The 26,447-nt window shown below is 53.1% G+C and overlaps 1 protein-coding gene across 10 annotated transcripts in view; it reads right to left on the bottom strand.

The window, feature by feature from the left end:
- NSD2 (nuclear receptor binding SET domain protein 2) overlaps nucleotides 1–26,447 on the bottom strand; it is a 78,474-nt gene that overhangs the window by 25,115 nt on the left and 26,912 nt on the right. For all 10 annotated transcript variants that reach the window (XR_009048801.1, XM_057706069.1, XM_057706071.1 and 7 more), the window contains exons 2-8: nucleotides 25,610–26,243; nucleotides 23,216–23,378; nucleotides 14,292–14,458; nucleotides 13,316–13,798; nucleotides 5,511–5,655; nucleotides 3,145–3,263; nucleotides 923–1,004 (exon numbers count right to left, since the gene is read on the bottom strand). Coding sequence is in view for 9 of the 10 variants with exons in the window: in XM_057706069.1 (XP_057562052.1) it covers nucleotides 923–1,004; nucleotides 3,145–3,263; nucleotides 5,511–5,655; nucleotides 13,316–13,798; nucleotides 14,292–14,458; nucleotides 23,216–23,378; nucleotides 25,610–26,206 (1,756 nt within the window). In the remaining variant the exon portion in view is untranslated. The remainder of the gene's footprint in view (nucleotides 1–922; nucleotides 1,005–3,144; nucleotides 3,264–5,510; nucleotides 5,656–13,315; nucleotides 13,799–14,291; nucleotides 14,459–23,215; nucleotides 23,379–25,609; nucleotides 26,244–26,447) is intronic.

Below are 26,447 nucleotides of genomic sequence, written 5' to 3' on the forward strand. Positions count from 1 at the left end.
CCAGGCTCCTGCCCGGCCCCCAAGCCCCAGCCTGGGCCACAGCAGCCCACCCACACCTGGCTCCAGGTCCCGCTACCGGGTCTGCTGCAGAAAATCCCGGACATATCACTTCACCCACAAGAAGTTTAGAACATCTCTGAACATAAAGTTTTAAATGTAACCACAATACCACTCTCACACTCAACAGTAACAACACTTTCTATCATCAAATGTCCACTCAGTGTTCAAATTATTCACAAATGTCTGATGTTGTTTTTTAAAAAAAAGTCTGTTCAATTAATTTTTAAAAACCAGTATAGCTCTTTATGCAAAATAAGGAAAACAGAGCCATTTACAATCTTCACTTACTCTGAATTTTATTTTCCTTTCTAATTAAAATTTGGAGATGGTAAGCTCTCTTTAATGAACTACCAAACAGATACATCAAAAAGATAATTAATGAAAAGGTAAAAGGTGGCCTGATTCCCCTTTCACTGCTTTGGACAGTTATTTTTCACAAAGATTTTAAGCTAGTTTCTTCAACAGGTAAAACAGAAATAACTAGTCATTACTTTTTTTTTAGCTAATATACAAGGAGAACTGGGTACCAAAAACAATGGTGGAATTTACAGCCATGACTGGTACCATCAAGTCGGATACCTGGACATTTCTGATTCCAATCACTTCTCTAACCCACAACGTCAACCTGGGGACCACAAAACCGAGTGCAAGTCAGGAGGAGGGTGGCCGCAACGAGCCCCGGCACTGAAGCAGCCGCCTCTGACTGCAGGCGCACCTCCTCCCCACCTCCCCTCGAGGTGCCAGCTTCACGCCTGCCCCCACCTCCCCACCCCCGAGGGCGGCTCCCTGAGGACAGCGCCAGGCCGGCTGCCCACCCCCAGCCCAGCCCAGGGGACCTGGAAGGAGGGCGTGGCCACATTACCTGCCTGGCTCTTGAGCGATGAGGCTGCCTCAATGGCCTTGCAAGAGCCTGCGCGGACTGTTCTGCCGGTGACCGTCTCTCTCTGTTATTAAAAAAAAAAGGAAAGAGGAAAGGAGGGGAGAACAAAGAAAAAGAAAAAGGAAAGAAAGGGGGGAAGTCTCTAACATGAACTGACACAGGTTGCTGAAAAGCTGTACGACAGAAACGTCTTCCTGTGGAAACACGCTCTGCACACGCGTCGTCAGCGGCTGCCCAACTGACTCTCTCTCCGTAACTAGGACCGATTCTCCCCTGCCCACTCTCCACGCCACTCTGACAACCACTGCAAGGGAGGGGCTGGGGGCCGGGCCAAACCTGACCTAACCAATCCTGCCGAGAATCTCCAATGAGACTTCCTCCTCTGGGTTCTACGCTAGGGGAAGCCCAGTCCGTGAACAATGGTGCCCAGTTAACTCCAACCCACCACACGGACCATTTCCAATTCAGAGACAAGCTCCAGAGAAAGTCCACAAATGAAGATCATCAAAAAGCACATTTCACAATAGAAAAATAGAAACACAAAAAACAAAAAAACCATGAACATTTGCCTAGCGCTCAGAATTCAAATGATGGAGTCTGGACAGCACGGCGGTACCACTGCCTCACAGCTACCCTGCCGCCCAGGAGGCCAAGTTCCTGCATTCAAACCCCACTCCCCCCACCTGCCCCAGGGTGCTCACAGGGCTGGGGACAAACAGGTGCACGGCTCCTGGAATGCTACCTGGCCCATCAAAGTGCTCGATGCATGTTAGAATTATACACGATATGGCTTACTTAGGTTTACAAAAACCAAACACTACTATTCTTTTTAAAATCAAGTGCTATTTCCTGAGCCACCACTTAGTAAAATTTCTATCTAGCTACTTAATGTGAATTTTGATATTTCAAATGTCCAGGGTCACACATTTTTTTTTAGGTAAATCCTTCATACAAACACTTCCAAGAGACCGGTGTCAGCATGACTGCCAGTGAAGGACCACTTCAGTGGTGGGCGGCCAGAGGAGAAACCATCTATGTGCCACCAGGAAACTGCAGACATCAGTGGCTCAACGTCAGGGCTACCCAGCTCATTACCTAGCTCACGGCTGGACACCTGGCCGGGAAAATGGGGCAGGGCCTGCCTGCTCTCCTGCACTGCAAATATACCTTTAAAGAAATAAGACAGATGACGTGGCGGCCACACACTTATGCTTGGGCAATATCTGAGATTTATTTTCCATTCTTCAAAATAAAACAATAAAAAGAACAACTTCTCAGTTTAGATCAGCAAAAGATAATCTGGGGACTTCCCTGGCTTGTCCAGTGGTTAGGACCCTGTGCTTCTACTGCAGGGGACCCAGGTTCAATCCCTGGTCAGGGAACAAAGATCTCGCAAGCTGCATGGCGCAGCCAAAAAAAAAAAGTTTGAAATTATACTCGAAATCATAAATGAGTACAACCACTCTGTCAGAAATACTATTAAGTAAATATAAACTCAAATGTAAGGTACAAAGCCTAACCTCTCAGCGCGTGAAGAAGCTAACTGGATGTCCTAATGGTAAAGCACACAGGTAGAGCCCTCGTTCTCTGCACACACAAGCATGCGTGCCGGACACAACCACCCGGGTTCCCTGAATGCCTGAACCGTGGTCTGGTCACGCTCCTCCGGCGCCAGGCAAGCTCTGCCCCTTGACACCGGCTGGCACTGCTAGAACTGTGAGGTCCTGGGGCTGCCTTTGCCAAAGCTGGGCTTTTACATCGATACCTTTTTGTTGCATCAAACAGGCCCACACAGCCTGCTCAGCGGTCACATTAAGCAACCACGAACATGAATTACTAGTAAAAGGAATGAGTACATAGCACCTATTCCAATGCCTTTAACGGATCTTTAAGCGTCTCACTGAAGAATAACACACAGGGGATTCTGATGTTCTCCTGGCAACTCATCATCTGCCCTACAGGCAAGAGTCACTCACCTACACAATTCTGTTGGCTCTAAACAGCAAGTACTATTGAGAGCTGGGGTGTGTTAAATCCCCTGGCAGCTGAGACCTTGCTCTCCTCAGCAGCCTTCTCGGAGGAGCTCCAAGGGGAAAGCCAGCCCCGCGGCCCCCAGGCGATGCCCGCTGAGCACCACCTGGGGGAGCCCAGAGGACGCCTCCCTGCGTCCTGCCTGCGGCCAGGCCCGCCCAGGACATAATTACCTTCCGAAGACTGTGCCTGTCAGTCCTGAGCCTCTTCCTGGGTGCGTCCTCAACCTCAGCATCTTCTATAGGGTCCTGCGTCCTCTTCGTGTGGTTTCTTTTTTTCCCATTTAAGTTACCTTGGAATGGGGATGGGGGAAACTTACATGAAAAACCCTCCACAAGCCACGCTCTAGAGCACTGAGCACTGCCCGCCGCATTCAGTGTGCAGAACCAGCAGCGCCGGGCCTCCCGGAACCCTGTTCATGTCCAGGGCCTGAGGCTCACAGGCCAGACCCCGCTGCACTTTCTGAGCGGCAAGGAGAAAATCCTCGTCTCACCTACAGACCATGCTATTGGTATCTGTTAGATTTTAATACTACAGCATCAAATCTAAATATAACCCAGTATTTTTACAGAATCCTTTAACACATTTCCTTAAAGAAGCATTGTTAAGTGAAACACTCCATGTGCATCTGCAAAATAAGCGCTTTCTACATGTTTGCTTCACCACGCCACGTGTTAGGTGTCCCCAGGGAGACCACCTAACCCGAGACTTAAGGTGTCCAAACAGTACTGACAGAAACACAAGACGTGAGGTAAGAGTGTAGATTCTAAAGGACTAAGTTGAACACGCCAAGGTTTATCTAATACAAATCCAGACTCTCCCTTTGCAGGACTGCTGTGCAGAGGTTCAAGGGCGACTGCTGGCCTGTGCACCAAACACCCCTTGGAAGAGCAGTGTTGTCCTCAAGCCCCATGGCAGGGGCGGAGCACACCGGCCAGGAGGCTCAGGCCCTGCGTCCAGCAGTCCTGCCTCAGGTCCAGGCCCAGCACTGCGAGAGAAGGGCCATAGCCGGAGCACTGGCCTCACCAGCTGCTGGTCCCAGATGCCCGAGAGTGGCCCTCACTAAGCCCTGGCCCAGCCATAGCACCAGGCTGGCCTCAAGGGAACACCAGCAGTAGCCGGGGACCCCCTGAGCCGCTGCCTGCTCGTAACCAGCACGGGGCACGGCTGGCCTCACCTGCCGGGACCTCCTCGGCACGTGTGCTCTAAGTACAGACCCCCCAGGGGAAGGGAAGCCGTGGTGCTTCGCCCTCTGCGTAAAGACCTCCCCCACGAGATAAGCAAGCCGGGCACCGTCCCAGTGCCTCGCACTGGGAGGTGGGACCGCTGACACCGCGGCCCGGCCCGGAGTCACCTTGGGCGTTGGCACTGGGGTCCCGCAGAGGGAGAGCGCGAGGCTTCTGAGGCACACCGGGGGCAGGGACCACCCACGCTCCTGTCTGCTCGGAGGTGACACCGCGGACACGTGACCCGCACGCACGGCAGGGGGGCGCCGAGTCTGGCTGCAGTAACACTGACTCTTCTTCAGTCAGAAGCAAGGAAAAGGGACACCTTTCTAGACTTCGAGTACTGACGAAGAGTCTGGTCCACTTCTGCCTTTTAAACAAAACGCGCAGCTCCTAACCATCCTCACCACCCTCAACCGCAGTGTCTGCAGCAAGCCCCGAGCAGCCTGAGTGACGTCCACTGCTCACGTCATCAGATGGTGGCCGTGGCTTCCAGGAAGCCCTACGTCAGGGCGGGGGCGCGGTGGACAGAACAGGAAGGCGGCCCCGGCGTGGGCGTCTCGGTGCTGGCGGCGAGCACACGCTCGTGCGCACGGAGCACAGGTGGCCCCTCCGGAGCGGTGGCCCCTGTCAGGTGAGTCTGGCAGCCTCGCCAAAACTCCTCAGAAATGAGTCTCGAGAGATGCAGGATTGTTTTGTATTTCAAACCGATACCCAAATGTCACACTCACTTTCCCATTACAGGGGTCCGTTTTCCACACGCACAGAGGACATACCCGACCATGGTGACACGTCCTCCCCAGAGCTCACAGTGTCAAGCCTCCCTTCTCTTACCGGTGCCCAGGGCAAAGCGGCACCTTCCGTTTTCTCACACTGAAGGCCTAAGAAGAACCAGAGGCTACCCACCTTCATGTCCGTCCACGGTCACCCTCCTCACCCTGCGGGGTATCAAGCCAACAGGCCACTAACGGCCCCGGGGCCGGAGCCCCTGCCCTCGGCGGTGAGCTCCCTGCAAGGGGCAGGGAGGGCAGCCTCGCTGCGGGACAGAGGCCTGAGGTCTGACCCTGGCCTGTCACACGAGCCTCCGGCCCTGGAGGCCACCCGGGCTCCCTGCCTCCCTTCTGCTCCCTCATGCCCCCTAGCCGCAGGGGCAGGAGAGCGAGGGGCCCGCAGGGCCACCGAGGACCCCACGGAACAGCTCTGGCGACAACGAGCGAGGAGACCAGGCAGCAGAGGTGCTTTATTGTGACCGCGGCCCTCGGGGCAGCGCACACCAGGCTACGCAGAGGACACGCGCACGGAGAAAGGGTTACCAGGGTCTTCTTCAGGCGGGGCCGGGGCCACCAGGGCAAACTTGGTGTGATAGCGTGCTCTCTGCTTCTCGTTGAGCAGGTTCCACTGGGACCCAAGCAGCTCTTCGATCTCCTCGGCAGAGGCCTCCGGGTGCTCGGCAACGACCTGCGGACACAGGAGAGGCACGATGGCAAGGCCGCACGCCTGGACCCACGCGCCGCGTGGCCCTCAACAGCTCGGCACACGGCGCACTCACGCCACGGCGCGGGACTGCCGCCCACAGAGGCTTCAAAGGAAGACAGTGTTTAACTGAGGTTGTAACTCACTGAAACCCATAACTGAAAAGTGCTGGTGCCAACAACTCAACTGTACTTGTGTGAATGCAGGAAGCAATCAATAGTAAGAGAAGAAAGTACACTTCTCCAGAATCACTAGATGACTGGTAACGTGCAGTGTCCCAGGCCCCCTGGAGAAGCCCGCAGGAGGAAGCACAGCCTCTGAGCGTGGAGGGGAGGCCTTGGCTGGCTTTCCCACTGGCCGCAGACCAACCCTCCTCCTTCCAGGTGCGCGCCTGGAAGGGTGGTAGAGGTGGCCAAGGAACCCGCCCACCCCGTGACGGCCATGCCTCAGAGCCGGGACACAGCTCCCCTGGCCCTGCAGCACGTGGGAAACGCAGACCCTCAGGCACCACCCCGGGGACCCACATCTTCACAAGGCCTCCAGAAGCCCTCCGTGGGCACTGGGTGGTGAGGAGTGGGCCTCAGCCACACACTGTGATAACCTGGGACGGGGTGGGTGGGTAAACTACAGTGTTCAGCTCCCAGCCAAGGCCACTCCAACCCAGAGAACCCGGTTCCGTTATTTCAAACGTTTCCCATGGGTTTCCAACGTGCCCCGACCCTGAGGACCACCAAGAGCAGGGGCAAGGTCCACAGACGACGGCCACGGAGCAGATCTGACCCATCTCCTATTTTCATACGGCCTATGAACTAAGAATTGAGTTTATGTTTTTAAATGTTGAAAAAAATCAGGGAATTCCCTGGTGGTCCAGCGGTCAGGAAGACGTTCACTGCTGAAGGTGCGGGTGTAATCCCTGGTCGAGGAACTAAGATCCAGTAAGCCACACGGCGTGGCAAAAAAAAAAAAAAAAAAAAAAAAATTGGAGGAAAAACATTTCACAGCACGTAAAAATTAGAGGAAACTTGAGCATCAGTGTCCAGAGGACACTGTCTCAGAACTTCGCCCAGGCACGCACTCCGGAGCCCCCTGTGGCTGTCCCGAAGCCACGACAGCAGAACCGAGGAAGTCGGACAGAGACCTTTGTGCCCCGGGCCCTTCCAAGAAAGCTCCGCTGGCCGTGTAGCAGCACTGGCTGCCGGCCCAGGAGGCAGACCCCAGGTTCAAATGTGGCTCGTCCACCGCAGCTCAGAGCACGCGGGGAAGGGACGGCGCGTCTCTGCCGCCCTCTGTGACGGGATTACGACGACACTTCATCCGCGGGTTCCCGTCACCACCTGGACCTACTATCTGCCCAGCCAACAAGCCAACTTCTACCCCCAAATGCAAGCCCCGGGGGCGCCTCAGAGTCCCTGCCTTCCGGAACTGTCCACCCAGACCCCCGAGACTCCCGGCGCTCAGCACGTGCGTCTGCGGACCTGCTGCCCTCCGCAGTCACTGCGCCCGAACCACAGCGCCCGCGATCAGGACGAAGAGTGACAGTATTTGCCGCTGCCTCCTCAAACAGGACCCCCAAGCCCCAGAGGCCACCCTTCCCCCGGCACCTGGACCTGCGCCAGGCTGGCCAGCTCCACTCCTGACGCCCCGTGTCCACCCACCCTCCGCTGACACTCCATCCCAGAAGGTCTCCCCCCTGCAACCAGAGGGCCCCCGGCCCAGCCCCGGCTGGGGAAGGTTCCTGCCGCCGCGCCGAGGTGCGCGCTGGAGCCCCGTGTCGGACAGCCCCCCCGCAGGCTGGGCACAGCGGGCCGGACCTGCTGACCGCACGGGCCCCGCACTCCCTGAGACCTCCTCCCCCGCAGGCCTCAGCCCAGTGCTGCCCACACGCACCCGGTCAGGCAGCGCTCCAGCCAGGACAGGAGAGACAGCCACCACCGCCCCGTGCCCTGCGGCGCCCGCCTCCTGGGGGTGCCCGTGTGTGCTCACCCTCACCCCTGCTGTGCACACCGGGCGAGCCAGCATCTCCACCGCCACCGTCAGTCATGAAAGCCGCGACCGCACAGGTCACCCTCATGCACAGGTCTCACGAGAACGCCACAGAGCACAACTGCTAGAGGTTCTACACGTGGGCACAGGCAGGGCCGGGTCCCAGTCTGCTTCCTGCCTGTGTCACCTTGCAGGGGAGGGAGCAGCCGGCCAGGAGACAAGGCGGACAGTGCCCACCTCACGGGGCTGTCACGAGAACGGAACGCTTTTCCACGACAACGTGCTGACGTGGTACGCGCTTCACGGTGGCTACCGCCACATCTCCAATAAACCATTTCAGACATACAAATACACGGAAAACCAGCGGTCACTACCTCCCCACCGCGCCAGCCCCACCGGCCGGGCCAGGCCTAGAGGGAGTGGGCAGGTTCCGGGAGCACTGGGGGAGGAGTCCTGGCCGGGCGGGCTGGGCCACAGTGCCCCACAGGAGAGAAGGTGGACACGGCCCTGCACCGAGTGAGGCAGGAAGACTGCCCCTCAGAGCTGGAGCAGGAAGGCCATCCTGGTGGGGACGTCTACAGAGACACGTCCAAGCACAGCCCGGTCAAGAGCAAGACCAGCAAGAGCAGCTTTCAGGAGATGCTGCAGAAAGAGCTTAACCACGTGCGGACGGACACAGGAAACCGAAAGGCTGCACACAAGCTCATCCAGAACCCGGACGCCAACCACGACGGGCGCATCAGCGTCCACGAGCCCTGGACCTCGGCAGGCGGCACCACGGGCCCCGCCGCAAGCCTGTCCGCCAGCAGGAGAAGCGCAGCAGCCGCCAGAGGGCCCGTCCCACGGCCCCCGCCCCTGATGCTCTTCCTCGGCTCTCCCTCCGCCTCCGCCATCCCCCCAAGCCCCCGTCCTCTCCTCTCCCTCAGACCTTCTCCTGACCACTGCTGAACAGGGGAAGAGGGATGTCCCTCTGTGAGGGTCTCGCTGCCCGGAGCCAGCAGGCCCGGGGGCCCCCGTGTGACAACACAGTTTCGGGACCCAGGAGCTGCCCTCCCTGTCCGGTCTCCACCCTTCTGACCTCTGCCGGCCCCACCTGATCCCGGGTCCCTCCTGGCCTCAGAGGTCAACTGGCTGCGGAGGCCTCGCTGCCCGGCAGCCCTCAGCCGCTCTGTGGGGAGAAGGGACTTGCAGGGACCGCCCGCAGCTGCCTCTGGGTCTGGGAGCTGCCAGGCGGGGGGAGCCCTGCCCTCCCCCTCAGCCACTGACGTGGGCAACAAAGGCTAGATCTGCAGTTTGTGTCCCCTCACCCAGCCCTTCGCAAGGTTCACTAAAACCTTTCCACTCCTTGGGAAAAAAAGTATGGAAAACCAAATACCCACAAATGCACACAGCTGAAATGTCACCAGCACAACCTGAGACTCCATGTGCCCCTTAGAGATGGCTCTCCCCGCCCCCGCACTCCTCACACATCTTTTGAGAGCTTCCCAGGAGCCTCAGCGCCTAGTCCTCAGGCCTCCCTTCTCAGCAGCTGCAGCCGCACAGGACTTCCAAGTCCAGGGCCCCCCCCCCCCCCCCCAGCCCCGGGGACCATCTGCTGGGGGGAGGGGGGAGGGAGCTGGCCTCCGTGTTGTGAGGACACCCAGCAGCCCAGCGGAGCGGCCGTGCAGTGAGGCGCTGAGGCCCCTGCACGCAGCACGAGGGCAGCACCTTGGAGAAAGGTCCTCCGGCTCAGCCCAGCCTCCCGAGGATGCAGCTCCAGCTGACACCTTAACTGCGACCTCATGAGGGACTCTGAGGCAGAACCACCCAGCTAAGCGGCTCCAAACTCCCAACCCACAGACACTGAGATCAGCAACGCGTGTTGCTGTTTGAAGCCGCTAAGCTTTACCGTGACTTGCTATGCGGCAACAGACCCCTAACACAAACGTACACACAAGGCACTGAGACCTGAAGCGCTGGTGGGGCGCTAACAGAGCTGTAAGATCAGGGTCAGAGAACGCGGAAAAGTCTTTAAAAATTGGAACCTGAGGCAGAAAACATCTGCTAATAAAACTGCTACGAACACTGGCACCTTCGGTAAACTCTCCGAGTGGGAGGCTCAGCCAGCCGCTCTCACCTCCTCGCGTGCAAACCACACGTGGGCACAGCATGGCTGCTGGGCGTTGTCCGCTACCCGCCAGGTCCTCCAGGGGCCTCCGCCCCATGACCTGCTCCCAGCTCACTGCTCTCCCCAACCCCTGCCCCTGGGGCGGTGCTCCAGGAGCAGTGTGAGCTGGGCATCCAAGCTGCAACAGCTGGGCATCCAAGCTGCAACTGCTGGGCAAGGACGAACGAGCAGACGACGTTTGCAAAGAACCCAGCCCACTTCAAGCAGCAGCGCACCTCTCTTCACCCGCAAGAACGCTGGAGACTGACCTTACCGTCAGCAAGTGGCAACCAAGTGTCCGTGACAGTCACAGTCTTCTCTCTAGGGACCCCAGAAAAGGAATTTCCATCCACTCCGTCCTCAAGCGCTGGCCACTGATCAACCGATTAACAACCAGACAAAAACCAGCCTTGCGTGTACTACCACTCTCCAAAAAGAAAAAGAAAACCTAGAAAGACCCAGATTATTCTACAGGATGGAATCAGGGAGCAACTTCCTCAATTCAAGTCTAGAATTACATATTACAGAACCCACACAGACACGCTTGCAATAAGAGGAAAGAACACCCCAGCAGCCCTCACTTTTCTGACAACACGAAATTATCACAGCCAACCAGCACCCGAACACAGATGGGAGGGAAGGGGCTCACGGCCGCACACCCACAAAGACCAGGGATCAGCAGCAGAACTGAACTGCAACTGTGCACCTTCCGCCTGGTGTCGCACTTGGCATGGTGCCCATGGCAAGGCTGTGCAGAGCAGGCTCCAGAGGGGCGCCCACAGCCTGTCGGCGGTCTCCAGCAGTCTCCGGAGTGAGGCGCTCCTGTGAGTTCTCAGCACACACCTTAGTGCCAACGGGCGGAGAGCAATCTGGGTCCCCAGAAGCCACGACGGTGGCCTCTGGAAAATGGCCTGATTTCTCTTTCATCATTTCAAACGCGTGGAAATTCCACAGAGATGCAGACTAGGAAGAGGCCGTTGTGCGGCTGGCTGGCAGCACTGGGCTGTCACGGCCGTCCTGGCTCCCGGCGTCTGAGAGCAGGGGCTCCTCCCCACGTGTGATGGGGGCCAACTTCACACCCGGGCGGGCGTCGCACAGTCTGAGCTCGGCGCTCGCCCCGCACCCCAACAGCAGGCCCGGCCGTGCACGCCCACTGCTCGCCAGCAGGGGTCAACACCTGCAGCTACACCCGGCCTCTGGAGGGATGCAGGCAGGCAGGCAGAACCAACAGGGCGAACGCTGCACTCTTCACACGCTGAGTGATGGGGTCTGCACATCCTTTGGCAACTCAGTCTCCTCCTGGGCGTGCAGTAGGTCTACAGTTACGCCACAGGCACGTATCAACGTCTGTCACTCCTTCCACAACTTTTTACAGCTCTGAACACTGCGCTGTCTCCTTGGGTGCAAGGGTGAATTTTCTCTAGGGTAAATCCCTAGGAGTGAAATTATACAACAAAAAGAACATGCACCTTCAATTTCACTGATATTGCCAAATTTCTCTTGAAACCAGGTGTAGGGACTGGTCCTCTGCCAGCCCTGGATGGGGACTCCCACCACGCTTCAGCTCCTTGACCACAAAGGCTCTGGGGTTGTGTCTGCACGGCTCAAGATGACTGTGACCGCATGGTTCCCCGCTGTTCCCGGGTTCAGCAGACGGTCTCTGTGAACTCACTGGCCATCCAGGCTCTTCTGTCAACTGTCCTTGTCAAAGCTTTTCCCCTCCGTCCCTCAGGACCACTGGAGCGCCGCACACAGCTGCTTTACGGTCTGAGATCAGCCTGGCTTAAGAAACCCTCCCCCTCCCAAAGTGACCAAGTGCTTCTCCCGCAGCTGCTGAGCCCGCGCGTCCCCAGTGTGGCCCCGGTGGCTGTCCTGAGCCGTCAGCCCACCCAGCTGGCCAGCGGCCCCTGCCCATCTGCATCCACACGCTCACGGGTCTGCTCCTGGGTCCGCTTCTGCACAGCGTCCCTGTTTTCCGCAACAGAACTTCCTCTGTGTGGGCCAAGTCCTCAGGCTGAGCTTCTCGTCAAACGTGGCTATGCTAGCTTCCACTTAAAAAGGCAAAGAAATTCCTGTTGGGACTTTTCCTAGGATGACACTGGATTTACAGTTTAACAGGGGGAATGACAGCTTCACCTTCAGAATACCGAACCTTCCTGTTTATCTCTCTTTAGGTCTGCTAAAATATCAGTCGCTCTTCTCCAACGTTACGCATGTTTGGTTCTACTCACTCCTCGGCACCTTGCATTTTTGCCGCTACCACAGACGCCACCCGTTGACGCTCTGCTCCCTCCCGGCTGCTCTGCTGTGTGCTGGCCTCTCTCCCCAGGCTGGGGACTCCCCCCGAGGCTCACGGTCTCCTGTCCACGCCCTCCAGCTTCCGCGTGGACCTCCTCCTACACAGCCAGGCCCCTCTGGTGTCCCCTCCTCTCACTGCACTGCTCGTCCTTTTACTACATTTAACGTCAGGGTGACAGAAGAGCACCCTGTCTTGTTCATGATTCTAGAGAGAATGCTTCTAAAGTTTCTTCAGTAAGTATGATGCTTAAGGTTTCTGATAATCACCCCTGGCAGACTGAAGGGAGCTCCCTTCTAATCCTGGCTTGCTAACTTTGTATCAAAAAGCAGCCACTTTCAGGGAATTCCCTGGCGGTCCAGTGGTCTGGACTCCACACTCTCAATGCCAACAGGCCGGGTTCCATTCCTGGTCGTGGAACAAAGATGCCACAAGCCTGGTGGAGCGCCCACCGCCCCCCCCCCCAAAAGCAATGAATTTTATCAAATGCATTTTCTCCACCTACTGCAATGATGATTTAATCTGCGACAGAAAATCTGTTACTGTGATTTGCTACCCTTACACCTGCTTTACATCCCTGAGAAAAGCCCCACCAACCCACCCACTTCAAGTAATAGTGAAGAACCAATGACAGCATGATCCCTTTGCATTTTTACAGTGGAATCAAGCCTTGATGATGTCCGAAGAGATGTTTATATTTACTACTCTATTTACAGCATTTACTCTATAAATATGACGAAGAAAACGAGTCAAGTGTTTAGGTCACTGGCACAGCGCCGCCCTTCAAACACCGTGACAGCAGGTGCCCGACACACTCAGCCCCAGAGGCTGCGTCCGGTTCTGTAAACGCCTGCGCCGGCTCCCGACTGCTTCAGAACCTCCTCCTGGGGAAGGCGCGAACCCGGGGCCAGATGCCCAGGATGAGGCTGAGCTTCCCGCAAAGCGCAGCCCACCCCCTGCTGTCCCCACTGCGTCTCACCCTGACTGGGACGAACACTGCAGTGACCCGGAGAGCACAGGCAAGCACCTCTGCCCCCACGGACTCGAACGGCGGCTCCCTGACATCACTTGCTTATTAGATCTAAAGCTACAGAAGGCGCACGACAGACTGTGCGGCAATGCTGAGAAGCAGGTGATTCTGATCTGCAAGGGGTGCTCCTCAGATGCAGAAACCTCCCAGAAGGAAAACACAACAGCTTAGAAGCCATCACAACACCGACCTCATCCCTGTGCTTTTGACAGAAGACCAAAAACTGGGACGCCGCGTCGCCCTTCCTGCTCCTTGGAGTGGCGGCCACGGCCTTCTTCCTCCCAGGAGGAGAGCCCACTCCGCGCCTGGGCTCGGCCTCTGCCGTCTTCTGAGGAGTGCTCTTCCCCATCCCCAGGTCACGGCCTCGGTTCTCAGCAAAGCTGGACAGCTTGGCTCTCCGTCTCCTCTTGACAGGAACGCCCTCGTCCCTCGTGGACATGGGGTCGTCGGCAGCTTCTTCCCTGACTCCCGAGGACTCCACCATTTCTCCCAGAGACTCCACAGCGACGCCTGCCTCCTTGGCTACGTGGGGGTTGAGACGGAGCTGGTCCCCCACGTAGAGGAAGGTGAACTTGGCCTTCCGCTCCTCTACGGACATGCCTGCTGCTGCTTCTGCTTGAACGATGCCCATTTCCCACTGGGCCCTCAATTTCCCTGAAATAGGTTTCAACAGCTGAAAAGAAAAACAAGACATCGTACGTTTCATTATATAAACATAAAAAGTTAACCCACTTTAAAGAAAAATACTTTTAGAATTTCAGATAAATTTAGAAATCAAAAACTATAAACACCAATTAACTTGAAGGTTTTAGGCAGAGTTCAGACCACTATAACTGTTCTTTTAAACTAGAAATCATTTCCAGTTACATTTAACTAATAGTCATGTATAATATTATATACATATTTATACACATATATACAAAGGAAAACAAAAATTATAAAACAAATGATCTCTGGGAGTCATCAAAGGAGTAAAGAGGATAAACTGTGTCTCTAAAGACACGTGCCACGTTGTATAACATAGCACACTTGGCAGAAGTAAACAGTGACAGACAATAAGAAGCCATTACAATATTTCAAGCAACCACAAGTTCAAAACAAGATAAATAACTAAGAATAAAAATAAAATTTTTGGTCTAAAATTGTACTGAAGGAACATCTATCACCTTAATTTTCTCAGCTTTCGTGGGTGCCTGCTTGGCACTTTCCTGGCATAATTTTTCAAACTGTCCTTCTCCTTCAAAAGCTACAAGGCTCTTCTCAAATATCCAAGCTCTTTCTGGGGCATCACCAAAGAACTGTACATGATACTGGCGTGCACTCTTCTTCTGACCTAGTTTTTAAAATAAAACGTTAGAACTTGAAAGTTAGAATTTGGGATGAAATTAGGCAAATCTATTAATAATTACGGATATAAAGTCAGGAGCTGCTTTGACGTTGTTTTACTTGGTGCTGTTGGAATCCGTTAACCTCAAAATAAATCCTGCTCCTTTTTTCCTCACCACACCCCACCCCGAAAGGGGAAACACATTTATGAGACTCAGATGAGGTTCAAAACCAACTGGGAAAGAATGCTGACCAGGTTCACTCCTCATCTCCTCCCTTCCAAGAGCCACTGAGGAAGACACCAAGTAAGTAAGAGGCGAGAGGACATCAGCAAACGGGGACCGGGCAGCAGAGAGGGGACACAGCCTGCTGTGCACGGCCTGGGTCCAAACTCCAGCCCTCCCACATACCGGCTGGGTGGCCCTGGGCCGGCCACTCCCTCACAGCGCTCAGAGGGGGAAGCAGGGCACTGATGACCTCCCAGGGCAGCCACGAGGCCACCGAGTAACCCCTCGGATGTCCACTGCTGCTACGCTTCGCAGGAAGGAGAAACCACACCCTCGGTGCAGACAGAAGGAACCTGGGTGAGGAAACTATCTACTTGGTTCCCAAACCCAAAAGGAGGGGCACCAGACGTGCCTGGGGTGGCACGAGGCTGAGAAAAGCTGGTCCAGAGGTCAGGTCTCTGTGCCAAGCTGTGGGACAACGGCAGATCTCCAAGAGGGATCTGCCAGTGCCCGTTCCCTCATACGGAACACTGGCCACAAGAAACCAGAGAACCAGCGCACCAGAGGAAAAACCTCTCCATGGAGTCTTTTCTCCAAAATTTGGAGATTCCCCCAACTAAGCGACCACTAGCCAGCCAAACCCTGTAAGATAAACGAACAGCTTCCCCACACACAAGCCACACGCAGCCGAGTGCTGCCCTTTCGGACGCAAGCCCAGCACCAAGGACCCCCCAGGACCCAGAGAAGCCTCTAAGATGAGTGATTCCAAAATACACAGAAACACAGTCTCCAGGGCCACAGACGCTGTGCAAGGAAGAGGTGACACCCGACAGAAGAACTGTAGTTTGCCATGAGAGGAGAAGAAAAAGAAAGTGCTATAAGAAATTTTAAAATACAATCATGACAATAAAACTCAGGAAGACAGATTGGATGGCAAGTTAAGAAATCTCCCAGAAAGAAAAAAGAGATTAAAATGAAAAAATATCTACTCTCATAAGAAACCTACAGGATCAATCCAGGAGGTATGATACCCAAATAAATGGCCTTCTAGAGAGAGAAACAAAGAAACTCATCAGAGAATTAACAACACAAGAGCACATCTCAGAATTAAAACCCCCCTAAGTGCCTCACCCAACACCCACATCACGGCACGACTTTGTGACATTCAAGCTGTTGGTGGAAGGGAAGAGGACTGCTTCCATGTTCATGAAGTGAGAAATTGAACGGCAAGGTACTTCAAGAACAACTCTGGATGCTAGAAGGAAACGCAGTAGTACCTTCAAAATTCTGAGAATTATTTTCAACATAAAATTCTAATTGAGTGTGAGGATAGAGAATTAGCATCCTCTAAACCACAGGAACTCAAATTTATAATACCTCCAACGTATACTTTCTTAGGATGCCAAAAATGTACTCTCGCAAAAAAGGAAAACTGACCAAGAAAGGGCACAATGTGGAACCACAGAAAACAATGCATGTAACTCAGGAAAGCATCTGACAGAAAGCCTAAGAGTACTGCCACGCAAAAGATAAAGAGTGCCAGTAACACAGAGTGAAGTAGGAGAAAGGGAGATTCTAGAAGAGAGCTCCAAGGGAAGACAACATGAGAGGAAAGAATTCTTCCACACTGAAAGAAAATTTGGGCAGCAAGGTAAAAGGTTAAAAAACAAGCTCCAACGGAGCAGAAGAGGAAAATGGGAATCAAACATAGGTTTTCATTTTTCCCCCAATCGGAGAAACTAACCACATAATAGGATGAGTTTTAAGGACAGACAAATAAATACTTGAAAAAAAATTAAGCAGTAAGGACAGCAAAGTATACAATTTCAAAAGAAAGACGATAATTAACTCCAGGAAAAACGAAAGGTTGTACAAGAGAGAAAATGCAATTACAGAACACAGCTCAATTTTTCACTAAATGATATTACATTTTACATAGTCAAGACTATGTGAACAATTATGTTTGATGTAATAAAAACAATGAGTTAATTATACGGGGAGGACAGAAGGGAAAGAAACAGGAAATGATTGATCAATCTTCATTTTCCGTAACAGAAAGTCAACAGAAAACATCTAAATGATAAATCAAAAAATAGTAGTTAAAACTGGAAGAAAATGTTTAAAGAGTTAAAAATAGTTACTTCTGGGGAAGAAGGGGGACTGTTTTTCACTATTAACCTCTCAGCACAATTTGACTTGTTTATAAGTGTCTATACTTCTTTGATTTTAAAATTGCTAAGATTCAAAAAGGTGTCCAGAGATCTGTGACTTCTTCCATTATTTTAATACTTTGAAAGAACTTCGCTTGGTCATAAAAATGTATATCGATATATGTCACAGCATTTGCATAATGAAGAAAAATCTGTTACAGTACATATGATGAAACAATATGAACGCACATCATTTTTTAAAATAGTTAATGACAAAGAAAAATGCTCCTTGCATGTCAGCTGGAAAAAAAAAAGCAGAGGAGAACATGATAGGCTGATCCCAAGTTTATAAAATTAATTTAACGTTTTTGAAGTTCTTTCCTACCTGGAAATTTGGTGACAAATGGAACCCAACGTTCTCATATTTTTTAAGTTTTTTTCTAATCCATTATGCATTTTAGTTTGGTCCAAATTAAGAGGTGAATTACTCATTTTATTTTACTACCATAATTAATCAATTGTCCCAGCACCAATTATTGGTAACCCTTCCTTCCTGTGACTTCTGAGGTTCATCAATCACAGTCAGTTTGAACACACTCACCACTGATGCCCCACCCACACTCCTTCTAAGAGAACCTGGCCTCACCAGTAGGGACCTCATTCTGCACTACGTTCATTTCATCCCCATCATGGCCCATTAGATGCAAGGTGGCCCCTGACCTCCCGGGCTAGACTGAGCCAGAGTCTCTCCAGATTCTGTGGGGTCTCTGAGTTGACAACAGCCATTTAGGCACACAGAATGGACCCCACAAAGAGACAAGGCTGCCTCAGTGTGGAAGATACAGGGGAGAAGAGAAGTCATGACGCAGACGACATCAGGTGTCTACAGTAGAAAGAACAGAGCACAGGGACAAAATCACAAGGACAAAAGACCACAGAATTCCACGGGGAACAAAGAACAAGGATCACTCCCTGAGCATCCTGTCCTGGTTCCGTCTCTGGGGGTCCAGAGCCCCAAAACAGGTAAAGCAGAAACTGACCAAATTTCAAGTAGAAAACGGCACGTCCATTATCACAGTGGGAGATCGTAACACACCTCTCTTCACAGCGGACAGAAGCAGCAGAAAGGGAAAAACAAATTACAGTATTGAATAACCCAGAACACGAAAAAGTCAGAGTACCTGTAATATTTTTAGAAAATGCTGGACTTTAGGGGAAAAAAGCAATGAGGGTTCCTTTCCATAACAGAGAAAAGGTGAAATCAAAAATCTCCACAACAGAAGATAATTTGATTCGCTACCCTGGAATCTAAAGAGAAGACTAGGAGGCCCCAGGTGCACGGGAAGATGGTGACATTTCCGGATGCAGAAGAATCCAGTCTTCTTTGCAGTGTAAGATGCAAAACACACACCTATCTTCTGTTTCCACCTGAAGGGTTAGGCCTCAAAGTTGTGGTTCATCCACCCAGATGCCCTGGTAGCTGGTCACCAAGACAAGCTCTGCTGCCACGAAGCACGAAGATGAGATCCGACTTTCAGAGGAGACCTGAACTCTCCAAAGCACTGTGCTCTCTTCTGCGTGCAGATGACACTTCCATTTTTACAGCTTACGTGTGTTACTACTGATTCAGGTTCAAGCACGCCCGTAATCCCAAGTATGATAAATAAAAAGAGGTACACACACGCAAACAGAAGAAAAGAAAATCGGGGCTGGGAATCAGGGGCAGGGTGAGGGAGTTCCATCTTACAGGGAAAAAAAAGTTCCTGCTCCCCAAGACCCCCTGCTCAGCCAGCTCCACGCCAGAAGCCACCCGTCCTCCACGCCTGTCCTTCCCCAGCAAGGATGCCTAAACCCCTCAGGCACGCCCACCACGGGGTGCCGCATGCCAGGTGCTGGGGAAGCGCAGGCAGCCGGAGCAGCACAGGGAGAAGGGGCTCCACACTGCCGGGAGACCTGCCTCACACCCTGGTGCCCCGCTCCGTCCCTCATGGCCTTGGACACAAGAAGAGCCCACCTGAGCTTCCACACACCACTCTCTACCAAAAGGACCCAGGCTTCTTCTGAGAAATGGCTGGTTTCAGGACTGGGGCAAAGAAAGTGCAAAATGAGCCCGGAGCGCATTTAGTTGGGCCACACGTAAGTAAGTGCTCCGAGACGGAGGGACCTTCCTGGTGGCTCAGTGGTTAAGAACCCGCCTGCCAATGCAGGGGACATGGGTTTGAGCCCTCCCCCAGGAAGATCCCACATGCTGTGGAGCAACTAAGCCCGGGCGCCACAACTATTGAGCTTGTGCCCCAGAGCCTGTGAGCCACAACTATTGAGCCTGTGTGCCGCAACTACTGAAGCCCACGTGCCTAGAGCCTGTGCTTCGTAACAAGAGAAGCCACCGCAATGAGAAGCCTGTGCACTGCAACGAAGCGTGGCCACAACTAGAGTCCGCGCGCAGCAACGAAGACCCAATGCAGCCAATCAATCAACCAATATATTAAAAACAAAAACAACACATATAGGGCTGATGTGGAAAGACAATCAAAAAAAAAAAAAAGAAAAAAAAAAGAAAAGAAAACCAAGACAGATGGAGATGTGTCAGAAGGACACAGCTGAAAGGGACTTCATGGGCTCCCACTGGCTAAACCTAGGACAATTTGAGCATTAAAAGGAGTGAAGACTTTAATATATAAGCAATTTCTGGGGAGGCAGCTTACCCTCACAGAGAACCACCAGCTCCTTAACCATGGACATCATGATAAAAACGGAGACCTAGCACTCAGTAAGCTGACGGGTCCTCAGGAGGAGGAAACCCATGGTGCGAGCAAGGCTGCCAGGGAGCCTGGCCCCAAGCACAGCCCTGGGTCATTCACCAAAGATGAGCGGGGCCGTGCCTTCCCACTGAAGCATTCTTGGCCACCACTCCCCGGCGGGGGCCGGCTGCACGTGTCCTTCTACCCCCTCCCACCCCGACGCTCTCACGGGTTCCTCTGACCCCTCTGCTTTTCAAAGGTCATCTGAATCCCCTTCCAGCTGGATGGCTTTCATCCTGGCTCTCTTCCTTCTGAGATGCTTTTCTTTTCTTTTCTTTTAATAAATTCATTTATTTACTTTTGGCTGTGTTGGGTCTTCATTGCTACATGCAGCCTTTCTCTAGTTGCGGTGAGCAGGGTCTACTCTTCAGTGTGGTGTGAGGCTTCTCACTGCGATGCCTTCACTTGTTGCAGAGCACGGGCTTCTAGGCACGCGGGCTTCAGTAGCTGTGGCGACAGGCTCAGTAGTTGTGGTGCACGGGCTTAGCTGCTCTGTGGCACGTGGGGTCCTCCCAGACCTGAGCTCGAACCCATGTCCCCTGCATTGGGCAGATTCTTAACCCCTGCGCCACCAGGGAAGTCCTGAGCTGCTTTTCAAATGCACATCATCAGTCTTCTGAAGTTGATCTGTGATTATAAAGGCTGCCTGCCCTGCACCCCAAAACAATCCCTAGAGAAGCACACTGTTGAGCTGCACCCCTTCTTCCAAAGGTCTCTGGTGAAGGGCCGAGTTTGGGCCCCTTCCCACAACAAGCCCTGCGTGGTGCTCCTGCCTGGCCCTGCGGCCTGAGTCTGATCCAGAATCCAGAGCAGCCGGGAGGAGTGGGGCTGGGCGGGGGTGCTGCTCTAGACCGCAGGGGCTGGGGGGGGGACCCTGAGTCAGCCTCAGGGTGAAGACGAGCAGGCATGTGGCAACACTGGAGATGCCTGGGGAAATCTAAGCAAGGAGCGCCATGAGACGAGGGCCACAGCTACTGATGCAATGCTTCCTCACTTGTGGCCGGGGGCTGTCCTTGTTCTCAGAAAACCCCGGCTGACACACGTAAGGGTGAACATACAGAGGAGCAGGCAAAGGGGGCATATTTACAAATGAAAGAAAAAGACAGAGCAGGTAAGACAAAGCGTTTAAGGCTGGCAACTCTAGGTGAGGGTGGATGGGTGTCTGCTGCACTGCTCCACTTTGAACAGTGGGCTTGAAAAGTTTTTACATGAAAAAAACAAACAATAAATGAAATATCTCACACAAAAAACAAGACAGAATCCAACTGTAACCACTTGGCATTGCGAAAACTTGGGGAGTACCTGGTAACATGAAAGCCCTGAAAGTGGGTACGAAATTATTTAAATTAAATCACCAAACCCTAGGATCCTACGGGGGAAACAGCTGCTCAAACGCCAGCGTTTTCAGGAAAAAGTCCTAGAGGTGACCAAGAGAGCAGAGTAGATACAATAAAAATTCAGGTTTTAAAAGTACAAAAAAGAGGATGATGGCAACATCTGAGTGCTCACTAGTCACTGTGCTAATTTAGGACCTTTCCTAAAAACTGGTGTCACCACTAGCTTCATTTTCACACACAGGGAAAATACACTGCTCCTATCTGAAGCCTGCAGACATTAAGCAGGTCACCACCAGATCAACCGGCTGAGGTGGACCCTGGCAGGCTGCCTCGGAGGACACTGCTGCGACGTCTCAAGCAAAAGTGTAAAAGCGCTGAGCCAGAGTGAAGGGCCCAGGAGCAAGGAGAGGGGATGAGAGCGCCGAGTGGGAACAGAGGAGTACGTCCGCATCACGCGGAGAAGCCGCTGCAGACTACGGAAATTACTTAACTCCACATCGGGGGACACGCAGTGAAGTCACAGTTAATTAACCCCAGCAGCTGGAACGAGCAGGAGCCTCATAGAAACGAAGCAGGAACCCCGACGCGGAAGAGCACCCCAGAGGCTGCGCGGGACGTGCTGTGCGGGCAGGCAAGCGCCATGGAGGCGACGAAGCCCTCACCGGCCTCTGCCCGGGGCTGCTGGGAGCTGGGAGGGCACCCGCCTCCCCTCACCCAGCCCTGCTGAGGCATCTCCAACCACAGCAGGGCAGCTCAGCGTCTGTCTCAGCCTCTACTTTTTTTATACTCTGACCAAGTCTAGATGCCTCTGGGGTGCATCCTGGGATCCCTGAAGCCCCCTGGCAAGGGCTCCCTGAAGGTGGCAAACTGACGGTGCTAAATGTGCTCCACCGAGTCAGAGCCGAAGCCACCCACAGGCTCCTCTCCAGCCACCCCCGTCCTGCAGCGTGCGGGTGCGTGCCTGGGCCTGAGGGAGGGTCCAGCCGCCCAGGAGAGGTCTTCTTCATCCCGAACCTGTGGCCCCTCAAGTCTGTCTGCCAGGGAGGCACCACTGTACCCCACTCCCAGCAGCACTGCCCCAGCAAGAGGGCGCAGGCCTCTAGCCAGAGGCCAAGAGAAGCCTCGCACTCACACTGAGGCCATGCAAGGCCAGCCCACCACTCTAGCTGCCCACACTTCTGGGGGGCACAGGTCACTTGGGCACCAACTTGGTCAGCTCCAACTGTTACCACATCTCACCTTCTGCAAACCAAACTCAAACTACTCCAGCAGAACTGTTCATGAGAATCTCAAACCACCTGAATTTGGTTTGTTTCCTCCAAAAACACATGAGTTTTTAATGTTACATGAATCGTGCAATTATTATTTAGATTAGCGTCTGCTCTAATCTTTATCAACAACATATTACATCCTTAATGTGTTCTTTGTTCTGTGTACTGATTTATACTCTCAAGTTTCATGACACCAAAGATGATCATTTCTAGTTTTTGTCCTTCTTCCCACAGACCTACTAAAATAAACTGGGACTTTTTTTTACACTACAACTTAGTATAAAATGTTAATTCTGAAAATCATGCTCACATAAGCAACCACTGTATATCTAAATAATAATGAGTTATTTATCATAAAGCCTGAAAAGCAATACAAGGCAAAGACCGCTTCTTGTTTAATACGAATTCAATCAGATAAAGTACATGTCTAAGTTGGATATAAAAAGAAAAGGCAATATATTACATCTGAATCACTAACTTCAGGCAACGTTGCAAAATGAACCACAAGTAAAACTTAACAACCCACCCCGCCCCGCCTCCAACAACCCGACTCCAATGACGTACGCGTGGCCACCAAGCACGTGCAAAGATGCTCCGCAGCACTGATCACCAGGGAGATGCAAATCAAAACCACAGGCAGCAGACAGAAGGCAGAGCGGGGGCTGCCGGGGCTGGGGCGCGGGCCACGGGGGACGTGCTGCTTGATGGGGACAGAGTTTCAGATGTACAGGATGAAAAAAACTCTGGGGATGGATGGTGGTGACGGCCACACAACATGAATGTACTTCATACCACTCAGCTGTGCACCGAAAAACGGTTAAGAGGGTACATTTTATGTTTGTGCATTTTAACACAATAAGAAAAGGAAAAAGAGAACCACAGTAGGGCTGTTTAAGGAAGAGTAAGAAAGAAGTTCGGAAATGAGAACGATTAAGTGAAGAAGATAAAGATGGAAAAACAGCCCCCTAAACACAATACCTTTTAGTTTGGTGTAGCTGTGCAGGAGTGGGTCGGCCGAGACCATGCACGGCCACCAGGGGTAACCGGACACCTTAGACCACACCAAATCCCCGACACTGTACTTCAACAGCTGGTCTCTGTCTCTGCTGCTGTTTGTACAGGATTCTTTCTTAGCTGGAATCTGAAAATGAATAACAACAAAAGATACATCCAGTACCTACCCCCAAATCCTGCCTCCTATCCACAGAAGACCAAGGATTAGTCAGACAAGAGGTTGACCGCCCCCCCAGAAAGGCGCATGCTTTCCCCCACTGCTTTCTGGGTGACAGCCCTGCCATGTCACTTCATCGTTACAGTCCGTCTCTCGCCCTCAGCTGCACGGTCAGCAAGCAGCGGGCGCGCAAGCAGGTGCACAACACGGCAGGGACCTCCACAGACGCCTCCTTCCTCGGCCTGCTGGGCGGCCCCGAATGGAGCCCAGGAGCAGCTCAGAGCGGCACTCTCACAGGGTTCACACTCGGACCCTCCCGCCCCTTCCGAGCCCCCGTCTGACAGTCCGTCTCCTGGGTGTCAGGGAGGCCTGGGGTGGCGAGGACGCGGTGGGGGAGGGGGGTGGCGAGGACGCAGGGCCTGGCAGCGCGTCTCAGCTCCATCAGCCGCTCTCCAAGGCCTGGAGCTCCTGGAGCCTTGGCCTCTCCATCTTAGAAGCCAGGCCAGCGAGGAGGCTGAAGGTCCTCTCCAGGGGGACAAGCAGTCAGCACGGCCCCAGGCCTCCCCGTAACAGTGCCACACTCTTGAGCAAACCGCTGAACTTCTCTGGGCCGAGGAGGACCCCCGGCTGTTACACACACCAGGTGGCGAGGGCTGGCACGGAGCTGTCACATGACACACTTCTGAAACAATGCTGGCTCTCAGGTTATTCCACAGCATTCCTGTCTTACACTGATGGTGTCACCTAAGCAACCCTATCAGGACGTATAATATTATCGTTCCCCCCAGAAGAGTCAAATCAGACTCTGAAAGTCAAAATCAGATAAGTTACCCAAGTTTTAACAAAACCAAATGGCGAGACCCAGGGATAATTTGCACCAGCCTCCTCCCCTATGAAAGAGGGAGGTTCCACACACCGTGGGTGCTTCCAAAAACACCGCTGCATCAGCCCAGGCCACCCAACTAGGGTTCCGAACAACTCACCATTACGACTACATTAGCGCCCTTGAGTACTCAAAAGACATGTTTTTAAACCCTCAAAGTTCTTCATTATTTTAACTATTTCAGGGAAATTCCGGTCCTTTCCCCTCCTACCTGTGGAATTATAAACAAGATTCCTCAACTATAATTTTACACTAGTTATTCCAACCTTGGTGATGATACAACCCAAACTGGTCTCGCCTCCTCTCTCTCTACTCCTGCAAGTGGGCCGGGAGTGTCAACTGACCAGTGAGCCCAGGGCACTTTCCAGACCCTGTTAATCTAGACCATCAGCCCCTCAGTGAACAGGGGCGGCTACAGAGCCCTCCCCAGTTCCTTCTGCCAAGGTGAAGGTTCCTGAGTGTCATTTCAGACTTGGTGGCATAAACCACCACGTTTTTTTGTCCTACGTTAGGGGCTTCCCCAGCCTTTGGTGCGTGAACACTTGTCCACGTGCACTCAAGCGCTGGGCTCTGCGCTGGGAACCGAGAACGTGAAGGTGTGAGGCACAGCCCCACCCCTCAAGGAGGCGGCCCACCTGCAGGACCAGCGGTGAAGGAGACCCAGCAGTGGAGGGTGAGAGCACATCTGCACGGTACAGCCCTGCTCCCCGCCTCGGACAGCACAGACCGAGGAAGCCCCACTGGATCCTGACGCCCCTCCACAGACCAGCCTCGGGCTGAAGGGCATCCCTGGAGAGATCTGTGAAAGCAGGACAGCCTGGAGGTCGAGGGCTTAGGCACGGGTCAGGCCAGGGGTCAGATCTCATCTAATCTTCTTTTTTTTAACTAAAGATTTTTTTCAATGTGGACCATTTTTAAAGTCTTTGTTGAATTTGTGACAATACTGCTTCAGTTTTACATTTCTTTGGGTTCCGTTTGTTTTTTGGCTGCGAGGCATGTGGGATCTTAGCTCCCAGACCAGGGATCGAACCCGCATCTCCAGCATTGGAAGGTTAAGTCTTAACCACTGGACCGCCAGGGAAGTGCCCTTGTTTAATCTCTATGCTTAATCTCTAGGCCTCAGCACTGCTCAGCAGGCCACAGTGAGCGTCCACCACTGTCACGGCCAGGGGCCCAAGCTGCAGAGCACGCCACAGGGAGCCGTACCCACCTCCTCCCCCCCACCTCCCACACCGGCTGTCCTTCGTGGGCCTCTCGTGCCTGGAAGCCGGAGCTGCACTCTACCCACCCCCAGACAGAACCCCTCACTCACAGATACCTTTTTATCGGAGGGACTGGAGACCCTGGACACTAGGGCAGCCTCGACGAGGCCCTGCTCCAGGAAGGAGTCATACTTTATGCTTCTCTTCCTGCTCCTCCTCGCCTTGTTTTCTGATTTTTGTCCATTTTCTTCTGCCTGGGACACAGCAGCAGCACCATCGCCACATATGGAAGATTCAAAGAGAGGTTTCCCATTCATGTACGTTTTGGTGATTTTCAGCTTAATTTCTGGAGAGCCATTTTTGACAGGGGTAGTGTTAGGTGGTGTCCCAAGTCCCTTCATTTCCTGGGACTCAAAACGCAGTTTGGCATCATGAGCACCAGGCTCTCCATTAAAGACGCGGGAGGTGAGGTCTTTCAGCCGCTCGGCCGGGATAAAAGGAAGCGCGTCGTGGCCGTTGAACTTCTGCACGACCCCCTCCTGCAGACCAGCAGAGAGCTGGGCTTTGCTCAGGAACACGGAGCACTCACGACTGACTTCACAGTTCGGAGTTTTCCCATTCGTGTTGCCAAGGATTTCCGGTGCCTGCTTCATCTTCACACACTTTACAGCCTTCGGAACAGAAAGAGGACTTTTTTTGATGCTGAATTCCATTCAGCCTAGATGCCTCCCTTCTCAGCACACTGCAGCGCTAGAAAAAGAGAAAAAAAAGAAACGTGTTACACTTCAAACCAAAGATGAGGGTGCCAATGAAGCGCTCTATCAGCTTGTGGAGTTTTGGTGGGTTTTGAGGCAATTTATGACGTTTCCGATAATGATATAGGTCACAGGAGGCAGTTCTAATATCACAAAAATGACAGGAATCACAAAATGATAAAGTGAAAGGAACAGGACT

Source organism: Hippopotamus amphibius, chromosome 13 (genome assembly GCF_030028045.1).
Source record: "Hippopotamus amphibius kiboko isolate mHipAmp2 chromosome 13, mHipAmp2.hap2, whole genome shotgun sequence".
In the NCBI taxonomy this organism is placed as follows: domain Eukaryota; kingdom Metazoa; phylum Chordata; class Mammalia; order Artiodactyla; family Hippopotamidae; genus Hippopotamus; species Hippopotamus amphibius.